This window comes from Lepidothrix coronata, unplaced genomic scaffold, assembly GCF_001604755.1.
Source record: "Lepidothrix coronata isolate B3197 unplaced genomic scaffold, Lepidothrix_coronata-1.0 Scaffold131, whole genome shotgun sequence".
In the NCBI taxonomy this organism is placed as follows: Eukaryota; Metazoa; Chordata; class Aves; order Passeriformes; family Pipridae; genus Lepidothrix; species Lepidothrix coronata.
Genome location: NW_016690311.1, coordinates 2,145,209 through 2,162,683, shown reverse-complemented (window position 1 = coordinate 2,162,683; position 17,475 = coordinate 2,145,209). Strand labels below are relative to the sequence as shown.

The following is a 17,475-nucleotide window of genomic DNA, read 5'->3' as shown; positions in this document are numbered from 1 at the left end:
GCAAGTTGTTCCTCGGGACTTGGACTTTGTGTCCTCTCACGTAACAACCACCTGGAAAGCGCAGGTGAGAAGAGATTGCAGAGGTTTGCAGCTGGGAAAAAAATCCTAGAAATCCTACCGGGAAAGTAAAGGACTGTCAGAAGTCAGTTCTCCTTTAGAACACGAGCATCTCCGGGGGAGTAATACCCGGAGCAGAGTAGCCGCGCCCCCGGCGCCTCTCGCAGAGGGGGTTCTCCCTGCCGGGGGGGTTCACTCTCGCCACCGCCCCGGGGGGACGCCGGCACGGACTTTTCCCGTCGGGAAAGTTGTCGGTGGTCGCGGGGAGGAGGCGGTGCGGCCGTGCCGTGCCGGGGGCGGGGAGCGGGCGGGGGCCGGGCCGTGCCGGGGCGGGCCGTGCCAGGGCGCCTGCGCTGGCGGCGCGGAGCGCGGCGGAGCGGGACGGACCGAACTGGAACAAAACAAGCGGCGCTTTCTTTGTATCGCCCCCCACCCCACCCCAAAAAGGGCTCCGCGCCCCGCGGAGAGAGGAGGAGGCGGCGACACCCGCGCGGCTGCCGGATTTGCATTTTCTTTTTTTTTTTTTTTCCCCGGCGCTTTTTAATTTTTGTATTTTTTTTTAATTTTTTATTTATTTATTTTTAATAAGAGGGGAGCGGGGCGGGCGGGAGGCGGTGCGCGCCCTCCGCGGGCGCGGGGCGGTGCGGGCGGCGATGGCCTGAGCGGGGCGGCGGGTCCGCGCCCCCCCCCCGTCCCCCCGTCCCCGCGCACCTGCCGAGCGCGCCCCGCGGGCGCGGAGGGTCGCGCAGCGCCATGTCGCGGGTCGTGCAGAAGAAGAACCACTGGTCCAGCCGGGTGCGGCAGTGCGCGCTGACCCGCGGGCCCGGCGGACAGCTGGGCTTCGCGCTGCTCGGCGGAGCGGAGCACGGCGAGTTCCCCTACGCGGGCGCGGCGACGGCGGGGGACGGCGAGGCGGCGCTGAGCGAGGGGGAGCTGCTGCTGGAGGTGCAGGGGGTCCGCGTCTCGGGGCTGCCGCGCTACGACGTGCTGGAGGTGATCCGGAGCTGCAAGGACCCCATCGTGGTGAAAGCCGTCCGACAAGGTGCGAGGGGGCCGCGGGGAGACGGGGCGGGACGGGGGGATCCGCTCGGCGCTGCCCGTGGGGGTGCCGGGCCGCTGCTGCGGTGCTGGGTGGCCAGGGGCGAGTGCGGTCCAGCATCAGCCCTCCGGGACAGCGCAGGGCCCCGGCAGAGTCGCGCAGCGAGGGTTTAAGTGCACCCACCCGTGTGCGCACCTTTTGCGGGGGCACTGATGCTCAGGCATCATCGTCCCGATGATGACGATGATGAAGCTCATCGTCCTGAGCCCGTCTGCAGCCGCCCCGCAGTTCCCTGCCCTGCGTTAAGCACAGTGAGCAATTGCGTGAGACTTTCCCAAAGGAGCCGTCAGCGCTCCCTGTGGGGCACCCACGCGTGTCGGGGGAAGCCCGGTGTCCGGCTGACCTCTGGAGAGGCTGAGGATACTCCACATCTGGGGGAATGTGGCAGAAATCCTCTCCTCCAGCAGCTGAGCATCCTTTGGAACTGCTCGGTGATAACTGGAGTCTTGTTCAGAAAGTGCAGCGTGTGTTTGCCTGCTGCCGGCGTGGGAAGGAAAAGCTTGGACCCTCCTGCATCTTCCCTCCCTGGCTGAAAGGCAGCTCAGGTTTCCCTTTCCCCCCGCCCCCGATTTGCCCTGGTGGGCTGGTGAGGGCACAACCGTGCTGCCCTGCAGTGCACGGGTGAAAGCATGCACAGGTAGCTCTCCGATTTGGCTGGGGAAGAGGATAAGGAAGAGTCCTCCCATGCTGGATTAAAAAAAAGCCACTTCACATCCGTGTACACTCAACAGTCGCTCAACAGGTTAGCTGACAGGCTTGGCTAATGGGCTTGTGATTTCCAGGGCAGGATTCGAGTTTAGTGCCAGGAAACTTGGTGCTGCTGAAGCCACCGAGGCTGATTGGATGGGCAGGATGAGCAGGACTGCAGTCGGACACCGGGGGCTGTGTGAGGCAAAGGAGCATCCCGAGGTCAGCTCCAAGTGGAGGAAGGAAGGGAAGTTTTCTTTGTGTCGCCCAAGAGATTCCTTAGGGGAAAGTTTGTCATCCACACGTTTGCATCCCAAAGTTGGAGTTTTTGCTGCAGCTTTTGGTGTGAGATGTTGTTTTGTTTTTTTTTTTTTTTTTCTGTGCTTGGTTCAACCCAGCTGGTCACTGCAGACAAAATTTATGGCCAGCTGGCAAGACTGTCACCTGAAGTCTTGTCCCTGGGCTCACTGATGAGCTGAAGGACTGCAGGCACTTGTTTCACAGCCATCCTTCAAACCTCCAGTGCCAGAGCAGGTCGCAGTGCTGGGGTGTCTGAGAGGAGCTGAGCTGTGGCTCTGCAGGCCCCCTCTGCCACCTGCCCCAGAGCTGATCTACCAAAGCACAGCTATTATTTATTCCTTTCCAAGACTCAGTAGAAATATTCCAGCAAACAGTGTCAAACTCCCAACAAAAATAGTTTTCTTTAAGCAAATGTGTATTTTCCCTGCTGCGTTCCCTCTGCTTCACTGAGAAGTGGGAAGGGAAACCAAGCCTGCTGTTTTCCCTGCCCAGGCGGGAGGGGGAGAAAAGCATGAAGAAAAGTATGAGGAAATTAGGCAGAGTTGTTTTTTTTTTTTTACATGCTGATTGTTTTAGCAGAAGTGTTAAAATAAAGCTTGTGGTGTTGCAATGTGATCGGTGTTGGTGGATGAAGGAAGGTGCATAAAAAAAGCCCTTCCCGACCAAGCAATTTGTGATCAAACTTTTTGTTATTTTGGAAACACGAGTTAATGTAAATAAAAACATGTCCTGGGAATATACTGCAAATGACAGTACGTGGTGGTATATGTGTCTCAGCTGATCAAAAGAAGGGACAGAGAGCTGAGTTTTAGCATATTGGTTGTGTTTACCTGAAAAACCCTGCTGGAAGTCAGGGCAGGCACTTGAACCTTGTATCATTCTCATCTAGAGCCAAGAACCAAGCACCTGGTAGGATTGTAGTTTCCTTTCTTTTTTTTTTTTTTTCTTTCCACATATTTTTTTTTAGTGCTTTATCAGCCAAGAATGTAGAATAGAAATAAATATTTGGGGTTTTTTAAATCATTAAATATTTTTGTGGTCTGGAAAGCAGTTCCTGTCAAGGATAGCCTGGCATCTGAGTGCTGCTCTGTGCAGAGCAAGAGTTTTCCTCGTGGATCAGGATCATAAGAGTAAAAAAAGAGAGTATTTTAATTAAAATGCATTAGTTCTGTGTTGATTAAAAATCTCATTATGGGGATAGCAACTGTCATTCAATAGGAAGTGTGTGGCACTAGAGCAGACAGCAAAGGAGTGTGCAGATAAGATTGTTTTCAACTCTGATTCTCCTCCTCCTCACAGTTCTTAGTGCCTAATTGACTGATGCTGAAGTGCTAGGGCAATATTAGCCTGGAAATGTATATGTTTTATTGCTTTGTCTGTTTTGTATGACATTTACAAGGCTGGAAAAACAGGAAATTCACTATAAGTAAGTCAGTCATCTGTAAGCGTGAACAGAGAAAACAACTGTTCTGACCTTGCACTTAGTGAAAGAGAAGAGACTGGGATGTGAAATGTAGGTAGAATAGGCTGGGCCTGGGCTTTATCATTAAACCAGGGTTTATAGACTTAGAGGTTCACGTGCAATGGCTTTTCTTGCCTTTGTTAGTGGTATGTTTGAGTAGGTTCCCACAAAAAGGGGGAACCTATATGAATTCTCTTAATGGGAGTACTGGTATTGAATACTGCTCATATGGGATTTCTTGGTCCTTCACTTACCCCGTTAAAAAGAGTGAAGAAAGCCAAATGACTTTAATGAAGCTTTCCCTTTCTTTTCCCGGCATACAACCTTTTTTTGGTATTGTGATTGAGAAAAAAACTGTACCATTATAGTTGCCTGGTTTTGGGCAGAGAGAGGAAGAATCTGCTCCCATGTATCTTAGTAACTTTCAGAACTATCAAATGTGCGAAAAAACCTCAGTTAACATGTAGTGCTTTTATGACTGACTGTTTCCATCTTACATCTGTGCCTAAATTCTGACGAATTTGTCAATTAAGTCCTGTGCAGTTAATAAATGCATACTTATTATTACTTGGTCTGAGAGTATGGAATTAATAGATTGAATTATAGGAGCAGTTGTCTCACATATTCTTGTGTAAAGCTGACATTGCCTTAACACAGCGATTTCTTGGCTATATTGTGAAAATTGTATCTTCCTTGAATACACTTCACATTTTTCAATATAGCTCACTTGGATAAACTGAAGCTTAAAACTGATAAATCAGTTATAAAATCAGGCACACTGTTTCCTCTCATGGATCTTTGTTAACAGAGTCCAGCACAACAGAACAGAAGTTTATTGTGCTGTTCTCCACAATGGAAGAATTAAGGCTGTATATATAAAACGTAGACTCTGATTTGTTTGAGACAAGATATTTGGGTTTTCATTCTCCCTCATTGAGAGATGGGCATGTTCAGAGAGATTTCCAGTTGCAGCCTTTTATTCGTTTTGCTTTTTGCTTCGATGAGCTGTGGTAAATCATACCAAGCCAGATGCTTGGTATGGGAAACTGTCAAAGTTAATATGTTTGTACACTTATTTTTAAATTTTTTTTTTTTTTTTTTTTTTAGTTCTCATTTCAGTGCTTTGCTTCCCTAAAAAGTCTCAAGATCCCAATGTCTAAATGACCAATTGCTTTGAAACCAGGAGGTGCTGAGAGCAGTTTATGCAATTAATAATTTTTGTAGGACTTTGCAGCTGGGGTGATCCCACAGTAAGGAGGAGTTGAGGGAGTTTGTGGGGGGTTTTTTTAGCCCTGTACAGGGCAAACAGGAGCAGGCGTGATCCCAAACAGAAACAGTCACTGTTTACCCAGCGCTATCAGCTGCATTTGTTTCTTTTCAAACATTAACTTGACCCTAAGATAAATTCTGAAATACAGTGCAGTGACTCAATGCTTCAATGTCAGGCTGGCATCTGCTATACATGAGATGTTAAACTCAGTTATGTATACTAATGTGAACAAAACCAGCTACTTTCAAAAAGTTTGTGTGAGCTGGTATTTGGATCTTTTCCTTTTATTTTCCTGAGAGAGCTTGTGAGATAATTCCTGTTTGGTTTTGGAAGTTTTCTTTTTGTAAAACATTATTTAAAAAAAAAAAAAAAGAAAAAAAAAGAAGGAAAAGTTGATGCATCTGTAAATTCCTGTGTGTTCAGTGGTTTAGCAAACACAGAGAAGCAGAGTGTCACTTTGTAAGTGGTGATGCTGAACATCCCACGCTAAGTGCTGGTGCCTGGCGTTGCTGAGCCCCGCAGTGAGGGCTGGTGCCTGTGTGCTGCCCTGGGATGGAGCTGAGCTCGGGTTTGATATGCAGGCAGCTGCCTCTGGGCCAGCGAAGGGAGAGGCTGTTTAGAGAGTGAGCTCTTGCTGTTCCCAGTGTACCTCTGCAGTGTCACGCATGAGCTCCAAAAAGTGCCTTCAGTCTTTGCCTGCTGAGTGCCAGTCACTTGCACGGTGAATTCTGTGAGTCGTTTTTCCATCTGACCCGAATTCTTTCAGGACCCAAGTGGATTTGAAGGGGAGAGAAAGATTTGCCAGCTGAAAACTTGGGTGATGTTCATGCATTTTAGATTTATAAGGCCTGTTTTCAACTCTAACCTGCTGGGTGACCGTTGGACTAGTCACTACTGAAATGTAAAATAAAAGAAGACAGTCTCTTTTTGTCTCACTTTGAACATGCTTTGCTACAAATCAGTAATCTTGTTTCTTTAAAGTAGTACTGCATTTAGTAGTTGTGAAGTGTGTATATCTTGTATTAAAATACTGCCATGAGGAAGACCTTATCTTTACTGTGCCTGAATTTACAGTGTAGTACCTGTCAGGATTTAGAAGCTGACCCTGCTTGTGGCAAACCAGTCATCCATCCTCTCCGGTGCCACAAGGTAGCACCCCAGAGATGGATGTTAGAGCCCAAGAGCCACATCTTGGCTGTTATAAAAATTTCCAGGAATTAATACGATCCTTTTAATGGCATGAAATGGGATTATGCTTTCCACAATAAAGTTAATCTTTCCACCCATTGAGATGGGACTCCTGGTTCCCTCTTTATGACCAGTCAGATCACAGAGCAATTAAATCACAATTATAGTCTAATTATGAACAGTCATTCAACATCATTGCAAAATAAGATGTTAACACCATCCTGCGTGTTGTTCTGTGTTTTTAAGACTGAGTTACAACTCCTGTATGAGTGAATTATTGACCTGCTATCATGAGATTTAAAATTCATCTTCCATGTTAGAAATTTAAGAACTTTTTATAACAGGTTTGAAAGCCAAACCAGCTCACTGCTGTTCCTGGGTTTGGGATTGTCATTTTTCTCTGGTTCAGGTCAGGCTGTGATCGTTCATGCATCTCTTCTGGCTGTTTCTGTATCTCTTTATCTGATGCCTGAGAATTACACTTACTCCTTTGGCAGCCTATGCATGCACAGGGAAACATTTGCCCCAGGGCAGCTACATTAAGGTGTAAAGATATTCAGAGTAGCACTTTTGTGGCTGTGCAGAATTGATGATTTGGGCTCTCACTCATTAGATTTCAGCATGGCTCACTTTGAAGGTAATGTGGAAGCTGAGAAGATGCTGCTACCTCAAGGGCTTTTTCTGTTGCATTAGCAAGGTCTGGGCTGTGGGGAAGGGTAGGATCCTTGGGACCACTCTTGAGGTTTTTTTAAAATAATTGACCAAGTTTTTTATTTACATTCCTTTACTTAACTCCAGACACAAGCTATGCTTGCTAGTTATTTCAGGTGTTTGGTGGTTTTTTTTTTTTTTTACACTTCCTCTGGCTTTGAATGGAACTCGTAAATCAAGGCATTTGGTTTTGATCTTTCTGTGCTTCAAGTGACTTAAATTTCTTGGTGAAAAGCACAGAGTAGTGGTTCTGTAGGAGCAAGTGCCATGACTTTGAAAAGGACTATGAAAAATTTGAGACAAAATGTTAGCTGAAGGCAGGGATCCTTCCAATGGGCACTCAGTGGTACTCGGGGAGCTGGTACTCAGACCTCTTCATCCTGTCTGAGCTCCTTCCAGCTCCATGTCCCAATTCCTGGAGCATCAAAATACAGATCCTCCTGGTCCTTATTTCTCCAGAGTTTTTCTGTAGCTCAGCCGTGGACAAGATTTATTTTTGCCTTTTAGAAACTGAGTATGAAGTGACCTTTTTGCACCAAGGGCACAGGGATGGGTCATCCTGCCTGTGATCTGTGAAGATCTTAGCTCTGTCACCCGAGGCATCGCTGGCAGGACGGGGAAAAGCATCTCCTCGGCGCTGAGTGACAGCGCTGCTGAGCGTGCAGGACCAGCTCCTGCACAAACATCGTTTCCACCACTATCATCATTTTCTCTGTCTCTGTTGACACTCGATACTTTGTTTTCTCGGTTTGTATTTCAGTCTCGTGCAGCTTGCCTTGGCGTAGCTGTCGTGGCAGTTTGACAGGTAAAGGCTTGGAGCCGGCGGCCCGGAGAGATCCACGGAATCAGTGCCTTTGGTGGTTTAAGTTTGGGGTTTCCTGCGAGGATCTGGTGTTGGGAAACAAGCCTGTGCCTGGGATATCATCCAGAATTTGTTATCTACTGATCTGAGGGAGGGCTGTGGAAGAGGCTGCCTGTTTCCAGAGCAGTTTGGCAGCTTTTACATTGGGCTGGTATGTTGGCAGATGGGGACATTTTTTTTTATTACTTTTTTTCCTTTAATTTAATTTTCTGCTTTTCCTTCTGAACCAAATAGGTGGGCCAGCATCTCTCTTGGCCCTGCAGGAGCAGCAAGGCTCAGAGTAACTGGGATATTTTAGTTGAGATCCACCCTTCAGTTCCCGAAGGTCAGACACTCCATCCATCCTCCCTCTTGTGACATTTTAAATGGTTTCCAGAGCTATTCTGCTGCTGCAGGCTGGAACGATGGCACCATGCTCTCTGCTAATCCCCAGTCCTGATTCTGGCATCATTTGTGCTGAACTGTTTTGTGTTAGTAATATTATTTAAACCTGCATAAATTCTTCTTTTTTTTTTCAGCTGCCCCTAGTAGACCTTGGAGAAACAAAATAATTTTTTTTCAGGTCCTGATGTTTTGGGTTACATTCTTGTCTTTTGACTAAGAGCAGTTCCAGTTTTTATAGTTGACAGGGCTTGTATCATAACTTAAAAGAAAAATAAGGTTTTTTAAAAATATTTTTTGAGTTTCATTGACTGTCCCCTATCAGACTAAACAATAGCGCTTATTACACAGTGTGAAAATAACGCAAAGTGCTCTGTCTTCGTAATGGAACAGGAAATAAAAACAAACAAAGCCTTTGGGATGACTTGCAAAGTGGAACAGATGCCCTTACAATTGCAAGGCATTTGAATAAGGAATCAGTTTTGCATGGTTTGCTAATCCTTCAGTAAAGAGTTCATTGTCTTGGATTATACATCTGTAATTTTGGAACCCTGAAGTCAGTGCCTCAGTACAATTAGGTTGGGAAGAGGCTGATTTTTCTTCATATCCTTAATGTCAGTGGCTTGTTCTTTAAGGGGAAAACCTCAGCTCTGGGTTTTTCATTTAGTTATTAACAAAAAGCCTTTGAGAAAGAAGCTGCCTAAAATCCAGCCACTCCCTCAACACAAACAAAGCTGTGCAGATACTGTGTACTTTCAAAAAACCCTAACTTTGATGTTCAACCTGTCTTATTCCAGTGATGCAGATCCTGCACTAAGTGGGTGTTAGTCCAAACTGATGACAGACACAGATGTCTCGGATTTTTTTGGATGCATAAGAGAGAGGAGAGTTACCTCCCAAACAGGCTGAACTGGACAGGTGAGGACCTGGGCTGCAGAATAACTGTGAAAAGACTTTTCTTAAAAATAGCAAGGAACATGGCCATCCTCCTGCTTTCCCAAAGATGCAACTAGAACTCACAATTAGCAATTTAAATGGCAGGGATACTGGTGGGTGCTCCTGGGGCTTGGACCTGCAGAGGAGCAATTCTCTGGAGCCTTGTGGGAAGCCAGGGATGATGGCTGGAGGAGGTGGAGAGAGATGGGTGGCAGGAGATACATAAATGATACCAAAAGCATTGAGTTGAGCAAGGGTTTTCCTGGTCACTACTGGGTTTGTTACTAAGGCCATCTCTAAAAGTAGAGGCAACTGAGTCCTTTCTGCAGGACCAGTCAGGAGCATGGCTGTCTTTCCAGCTGGTGGCAGACCCCAGTTCCAGAGCAGTTCAGCTCACCTATCTTCTTGTTCTGGGCTTACTAGAGAGCTGGAGAGGGACTTTTTACAAGGGCATGTACTGATAAAACAAGGGGGAATGGCTTTAATCTGAAAGAGGGCAGGGTTAGATTAGATATAAGGAAGAAATTCTTCACTGTGAGGGTGATGAAGCACTGGCACAGGTTGCCCAGGGAAGCTGTAGCTGCCCCATCCCTGGAAGTGTCCAAGGCCAGGCTGGACAGAGCCCTGAGCCACCTGGGCTAGTGGAAGGTGACTCTGCCCACAGCGGGGGGAGTGTTGGAACTGGATGATCCTTATGGTTCCTTAGAACCTGGAGGATTCTGTGACCCTGTGATGCAGCTTTGCTGTTAAATATCCTGTTAGGATGTGGTGCCTAAACTTACTCCTGCTCCTCCAGGACAGCCACACAGCTCCCCTGCACAGTGCAGGGAAGATGGGGGACGTGTAGCACAGCCCCAGGGGAGCTCATCCCCAGGGAGCCAGGGCAGGGAGGAAAAGTCTGCAGTGTGGCTGAATTTGGGGACACTCTTGTCTCCAGGTTGAGTCCCCCCTTTGCAATGCTGGTGCCTGGGGAAGGCGCTGAGGGACAGGACGCCTTGATGGGGCTTTGGCAGCCACCGGTCCAGGACAAGCTTTGTTCTCTCCCTGTCCTGAGGGTGAAATAAAAATTAGTCTGATGCAAAACAAAGAATCATGTCTTTCTCTTTTCCCTGGTATGCATTTTTCCTTAAACAATGAAGTGACTAATATAGAGTATCTTTTTAATGTGCTCTGGTTGTGGTTGAGAGGAGCAGCAGCAGCCTGGCTGCATGAGCATGTCTGGAGGCTCTGCTGCCTGCACAGCAGGGACTCTGAGGATCTCGGAGTCAGTTGTTTCTGAATAAAATCAGTAAGTTGTTTGCTTATTGGGAGGGGATGGCTTGCTTTGTTGTTGTTAGATTGTCTTCTGCTGGTACCACAGCAAATGTTGCGTGTTAGTTTTATGTGCAAATACCAAACTTGCTTAGCAATGCTATACAGTGTTTTGTTAACTTTTGTGTAGTCTGTGTGCACTGTGGAGTCCTCCCTGTCACCTACTGTCTGTCTGCTGTTATTAATCAGCCCGTTTCCAAATGGAGATCTGAGCTGACAAATGCTTTTATACATGTGCCATAGCTGTATTATCCCATGTTCTTGCTTTCCCTTTTTTTTTTTTTTTTTTTGGTGACAAGGTACAGGCGTGCTGAGATTGTTCACCTGGTTTCACGTGGAGGTATTTTTATCTTAACTAAACCACAGTCTATATAAATCCCTCATGTTGCAGGAAGCTTTGTTTGCTACAGGTGGAGCAAGGCAGTTGCACCCCCAGTAGTGTCTGTGCCTGGCTTTCCGTGAGAGGCACGGAACTGCTCCGGGCAAAATCCAGATGGGCGTTGGGGATATCAGGGCTGTGCTGGTCTGAGGGTTGGCTGCTCAGTGAGGTTACTTATAGGGAAAAGTTTTATATCTATGCACATCTGCACCCAGTTTAAGAGGAGGAACTTGTGAAAATATTGTGTCACCTATCAAAATAGTTTGAATTCTTGGGTGAGACTCTTAGAATATGTGAGTGGTGTGTATAAACGAATATATATATATATTTTAACTTTTTCACTTTAACATTCATATTGTCAAATGCTGCTTGAGTGAAAAGTTCCAGAATCTCTTCTTCTTGTCTCTTTATTTTTCCCTATTTAATGAAAACTAATCCCGTGATCTTGGCAGCTCAGGTTGTTAAAAAGCCAGAGCCATAGATTTCACCATAAGTGGTAACATTTTTTGTTGGAACAGCTATTTGAAAGCTGAAGAGTATGAAACCACCACCATTATGGCTGAGTACAGTTCCCATGCCCATTACCTCACCACGAGATGCACAGGCAGCCTCTGATCCTGTAAGAACATTTAAATTCACTATTGTGGTGTTTCTGTGGTGAAACTGTTTCGGTGATACTTGTCCTGTAAATCATCTGCAGGAACATGTTAGTTTTGAGAGACAGCTCGCCCATGAGACCTCACTTGCTTTTGGGTTATGCGATGCAGCTGCTGAAGAAGATCCAGGTTCCCTTTTCCTGGCAAATGCTGGGGGCAGCTGCTCTCTAGACCTTTGTCTGGCCCCTCTGAGTCATTTCACAAGTGCAGGAGGGAAAACTAGAGCACACCTTAAACTTTATCTGGGAAAGGTGCCCAGTTTCACCATGCACAGAGATCTCTGGCATTTCAAAGGCAATAAAGTGTCATTTAGCTCCCTCATTCCAGAGGCAGGTGGCAGTTACACTTTAACACAAGGTCATTCCTTAATGAGGATGGGAGAAGTGGTGAATACTTGGCTGCATGATGGCAATATTTCAAGTGTGATAAAGTGTGGGGCCCTCTTGTGCCAGGCAGTGCATGGATGCAAGGGAGTTGTCCCTGCCTGGATGCTTACAGGGGAAGGGTGAGAGCTAAAAGGACCCCGAGTGATGTGAGGAGGGGGAAAGCCAAGCACAAAAGCTGTGTGGCTCAGTTGAGATGCTTGTGACAAGGCTGTGGACCTACAAATCTTGGCTCCCTGTTGCTGTTCTGTGGGGCCCTACTGCTTCCCAGATCTGCATTAAAACAGAGAAAAAGGATAAATTACTTCAACTGAAGCAGCTCCTTTCTGCAGTGCCGGGCTGTCCTGCTCAGGTGGAGCTTTGCCATGACAGTACTTCCATAAAATACCCTATAGGTTTTTTTTACTTTGTGCTTGTAAAACATGTCAAAGGCTGAAATTTTTATCTGCAAAAGAGATGACTCAGGGACTACCCAAGGTGGCTTTTCCATTTATTTTTGTTTTCTGTTGCCAATTTTCCAGTTCTAATAGTTGATGCTAGAAATACACACGTATCAGTTTTTCCAAGACCTAAATACGAAGGGTTTTTTTTACACAGTTCTGAGCTAGGATAGGATATCTTTGTCCCATTGCAGACTGGTAAATTTGGATCTGCTGAAGTTGTTACACATGAGAAAAGCCCCAGTAAAAATGAGAGTGCTTAAATTTAAGCATGTACTAACGTAATACATTGCAGAGGGCTTTTTGTATCTGTCTGTGAAAGATGCTATAATCAGCACTGAGGCTTGCCTAAACCAGTGTGGAAATTGCTGTTTGCCTAAAAAGCCGGGCAAGTTGTCACAATCCCAACATTAAAAGGCTGCAGCGGATTAACCAAAACCTATTTCAAATTGATTTAGTGCAGCTGATGCGTAACTCAGCCTGGTCATCTGCCTCCTGCCAGGGCCTGCTGTGCTCTGTGCTGGTTTGACTCCTGAGACCAAGTGGCTGAGTTGTCATTGCATCTTGCTGTGTTGATGCTGCCTGCTCTCCCTCTGAGGAAAACAAGGAAACCTTGGCTCCCAAACTGGCTGGCCACAGTTAGCTTTTATTTCCAGTATTCTACTCTCGTTCAGTACAGCGTCTGCTGTAGCAGATCCCGGATGGGATCTTGCCCCTGGCAGGGAGTACAAGCATTTTTCCACGGTGCAATTGAGTTGGCAGGGAAGGTTCCATCAGCTGCTTGACTCAGGATGTGCTGGATTTCTGACAAAGAGTGTTTCTGCTGCCTGCAGCACCTCCTGCCCTCCAGGCCTGGGGTGTGTGCTCAATGGGAAAGTTCAAAACTTTTCTTTAAAAAGTTAGGGACTTTTTGAGCAATCTCACAGACTTTAATTAAAGCTGGTGTTCCTCTTTTCCTGTGTTGGTTGCAGGTGGAGGTAGATTTTACAAATGATAGGTCACCCAGATGACTTTTGCTGCTGTTCTACTCTGGTTGCTCCATTTTTGTAAACCTCGAGCATCTCCCCAGCAACCTGTGGGCTTTGTCAGGCGGATCCTGCTCCTCCCTGAGCTCGGGCTGAGCAAAGCCTTCCCAGTTGGTGATTAGATAAGCATCACCAACTGATAAACAAAACTTCATCAAGGCCTCTAAAGGACAGACCTTTCATGTATTTGGACACAGCAGCAGCACTGCTGAATGCTGATAGCTGTCTGAACCAGTAGCAGGAACAGTGGGGAATATTTAATGCCTATTTAGTTTTCCTCAAAGTCCCTCATGTAGAAGAGACCTCAGCATTATTATGCATTGCAGTGGATCGTGTTCAGAGGCCTTTTTGCCATAAAAACATTGTTTCTATCTCAAGTTTAGCAAAAAGATGCTCTCAGACTCAGCTCTCTATGAGGTGATATTGCACATCGATGCCTTGTAATATCCAGATGAGCTTTAAGCTGTAATATTCACAGAAAATATGTTTGAAGCTTTCCCCTCTTGGAGGTAAAAAAGCAATCTTCCCAATTCTTAGTGATGGTTCACCAAGATGCCTGAAACTGAGTTAAAAAAAATACAGAATGGTATTTGCATTGTTTTCCCCTTCTCTTAACCCTGCATTTCCTCTTCACTGGTCAAATCAAACAGCAGTGACATTTCAAAGTCTTCCTGAATGGCAAAATTAGAAATATTCCTTTTCTAAGGAGTCTGCAAGAGGTAGTTTAAACATTGCATGCAGCCATTCCAGTAGGAAGTTGTTTAACTTGTCGAAATCTCTCTTTTACTGCAGAACCTCTATTGAAAATGACAAATTGCTTAAAGCAGTTTCCATGTTAGTCTTTAAAAAATTCAGTTTCTTTCCACCCAGAACACGTGGAAGGCATTTGTGCACTTGCCTGACTGTTTCTCTGTCCTAAGGCTCACACTCGGTGTCTTTGGACTTCATGTAATTTTCTCATGCAGCTGCTGGGGTTTATGTTTTCCTCAACTTTCTATTGAATTGGATTTCCCCCCGCCTTAGCTTAGCTTAGCCAAGGAAAGTCAAATATCTATCTGGTTCAGACTCTGGGGATCATGGAGAGAGCAGAGGAAGCACACTCCAATGTGTTTGCTTTTTAGAAGTGATGTTCAGAGCATTACAAAATCCATAATTTAAGCTGTAAAGTCTGTATCCACAGCCAAGTTGTTGTAATGTCCTTTAAAAGCGTTGAGCGGTGTTAATGCTTCACAAAATGCCAAAACATCTTTTGCTTAAACATTTTCAACTACTTCTCTGTAGCTGTCACTGTAGCAAAGAACATGCATGGCAGGTACCAGATACAGAGCACGCAGCTGGCTGTAACTGCTGTAAAACTAAGATTTGCTCAGTTGAAAAGGCTTTTTGCCTCTTTTTTTTTTTTTTTTTATTTTTATTAAAGAAAGATTTCAAGTTGTCACTGTGCTCAGGTGGCCCTGCACAGAGCAGCACCCTGTGTGGTGTGTATCCCATGAGGATGTATTGCCAAGCCTTGCATCTGGGCTTGTGAAAGGAGAGGGTGCAGAAGAGAAGTGAATCTCCTTAGCAATGCTCAGTAAATGTCAGGCTCTGAAAATAAGGTGGGAATTATATTTCTGAAACCTTGGCAGGCCGAGGTGAGGCTTCCTGTGCTCTTCCTTTTGCCTGCAGTGGGTTGCACCAGTGTATGAGTTTGCAGAGCTGCTTTTTGGTGGCCCTGCTGCAGGTCCTGTGGCTGGAGGTGGGTCCGTCCCCAGGGCCCTGAGCAGGTCGAGTGCATGTCCACCAGTGTCCTCCAGCCCTGGCTGCAAGGCAGGCTGTGGGCTGCGCCCAGGTCTGTGATATCCAGGGCACAAACTGTTCCCTGTCTGACTGGAAGGTGCTTTGTCCCGAATGGCATCAGATGAAAGGGAATCGGCATTGCCCCATTGCTCTGCTTGAGACAACCCTGTTGCTCAAGAGGGATGATTACCGAGTTAGACAGCAGTCAGGAGGGGATTTGAGGACAATCCAGATGCTTTTTCTATAACTTGAAGGCATGTCATATCCTGGCATTTCTATTTTTACTCTCTTTTCTCTTAATACTTTTTGTGTTTTATCTGCTATGATCCCTTCGTTTGTGGCAGGTTTGGACCCGGTGTGATATTTTGACTTTCTTTTGTAGCCATTTATTTGTTGATATTTAACGTTTTGCTACAGTGTTGCCTTTTTCCTCTGAAGTGGTATTTAAATAAAGTAACAGTTACAAATTTTCTGGGTTCTGTTTTTGTTTTCCTTTTCGTGAGTGGTTTGGGAAATTTACCTTGTGCTGGATGCTGTTTTCTTTTGTGGAGGATGTGTCAGAGCAGATTCAGGTGAGCCATCCTCTCAGTTGCTTTCCTGATGCAAATACTGGTTGATATAATCTGTTTTAGAAAATAGCATTAGAAACAGGCATCTGCTGGGAAGAATAACTTGTTCCTGAGAGAGTGTCCTGATCTCTTGTAGGCAGAGGGCAGTTTATGCCTGGAAGCTGGAGGCTTTATGCACCTTGTTTGTAGTGTTTGTTGTCTTTTGTGGAATATCGGATGCCGCCTTCGGCTCTTGTTATGTGAAGAAATGTCTGATCCTGTTCTGAATCGTGCAGAGCTCCCTGATATCAGGAATAAAATATTTTTTTAATGGATATTAAACCTGCCTTGCTGGCTGTTTTGTCTCTGGCCAATAAAATCAGTGCAGCCCAAAATACCCTGCAGATACAGATACCTATTTCAGAACCAGCTTCTTAATTATGTAACAAAGTGAGAGCTTTAGTCCCTTTCCTCTTGCAAGGGGTCTGGATCACTTTCTGCTTGTCCAGCAGCCAGCATTGTCACAGGCAGTGCTGGGTTGCTGTCGTGTTCCCACAGTTACATCCCTGTGGTTGATTATTAACCCATTTAATAGTGGTGCTGTGTTTACTCTGACCTTTTTTCTTTCCTGCTCTCCAATCACAATCCAGATTAAAGGCAGCCTCTTCCGAGCAAAACACTGGAGTTAATATTCCACTGGAGGTGTGCTAATAATCCCCCTTGTTACTTGTGTGGAGAAAAAATGAGCTCTCTGTGTTTGATTTAATATCTCAGATCAAGAGAATGCACCAAAATGTAAGAGCAAATGCCTTTAAAATGCACATTGAGCTCATGGATGCAGGTCCCTGATCAGCAGCATTTGTCATAATTGACATACCAGCAAAATGTTGAGGGTTTTTTTGGGGGTGTGTGTCTTGATTTTTAGAGAATACAGACCCACATTCTGTGTGAACTTGCACAGTCTGAGAGGGTGGACAGACACAGGCTCTGCCTCAGCCTCAGTGTTTGGAAGGGGCTCCATCCTGCTTTGTTCCCCATCCCTGCTGGTGGCTTTTGCAGGATGAGTGATGCCAGGGTGCTTAGCTGGGGGTATGGGTCCTGGGGCAGCTGCTGGATGTTGGCAAGGTCAGGTCTAATGGCAGCAAAGGCAGTGAGTGTCCTGCTGTGGCCTGTTTTTGGGGCAGGAGGAGGCTGCAGGGCTGTGTGAGCAGGGACTCGTCCCTCTGCCAACATGTGTATGCTTGCAGGGTTCCTAGGTATGGGCACGGCAAATCACACAGCATTAAAGTTAATGAACCCTCATGCAATTTTAACTAGAATGAAAACTGTTGCAAAACTTAAGCACTGAATAACACCAAAGCGCATTTTCCTGGGAAGAGATGGGTGTTTGTGGAGCCACTGGGGCTTAGCTCCTGCATTGCTCCCCTTTCAAAGATGACATGTTTTGATTTATCTTCCTTCCCCAGAACCTCCTTTCAGTCTTAAAAAAGCAGTGCTTATCATCACTGTTGTTGAGAGCCTGTGTAGCAGTTTGAATTACTGCCTTTCCCTTTCTAGTGCCATGTAAGCGAGCATAAATCTGTATATTACACCAATTTACATTTGGTGGGATTTGTCCTGACACGTCCAAAGCTTCTGACTCTTGATTCGCTGTATGAGCAACTTCTTTAATATGGAGCCCTGGGGACAAGGCCCAATTTAAAATAAAGTTGTGCAGGTAAAAGCAGAAAGGCATGGACTGTATGCCTGTGGTCTGTAACTAAACTAACCAAGGAGTTTAAATTCTGCTCTGCATTTCATCTTGAGTGCTGCGCTCCTGAAAGCAATGCCAGCTTCTGGCCTCAGCTTTGCCTTAGCCAGGACAGAAGCCATCGGGTGCAAGTGCCTGGGATCTTACAGTGGGAAGAGGCTGACAACAGCAACTCCTCAGCTGCTTGCAGGATGAGACTGTGTCTTACTTTTCTCATGTGTACTACTTTTATTTAGGTTAGCCTAGATTTT

At 46.0% G+C, this 17,475-nt stretch overlaps 1 protein-coding gene across 28 annotated transcripts in view; it reads left to right on the top strand.

Moving 5' to 3' along the window:
• Positions 1-806: 806 nt before the first annotated feature.
• The window catches only part of MAGI1 (membrane associated guanylate kinase, WW and PDZ domain containing 1), a 338,357-nt gene continuing 321,688 nt past the window's right edge, over positions 807-17,475 (top strand). For 25 of the 28 annotated variants that reach the window (XM_017826864.1, XM_017826876.1, XM_017826855.1 and 22 more), the window contains exon 1: positions 811-1,099. In XM_017826864.1, the coding sequence (XP_017682353.1) occupies positions 811-1,099 (289 nt within the window). Of the gene's footprint in view, positions 1,100-17,475 lie in introns of all 28 variants that reach the window. The other 3 variants (XM_017826867.1, XM_017826866.1, XM_017826868.1) reach the window with 2 other exon arrangements.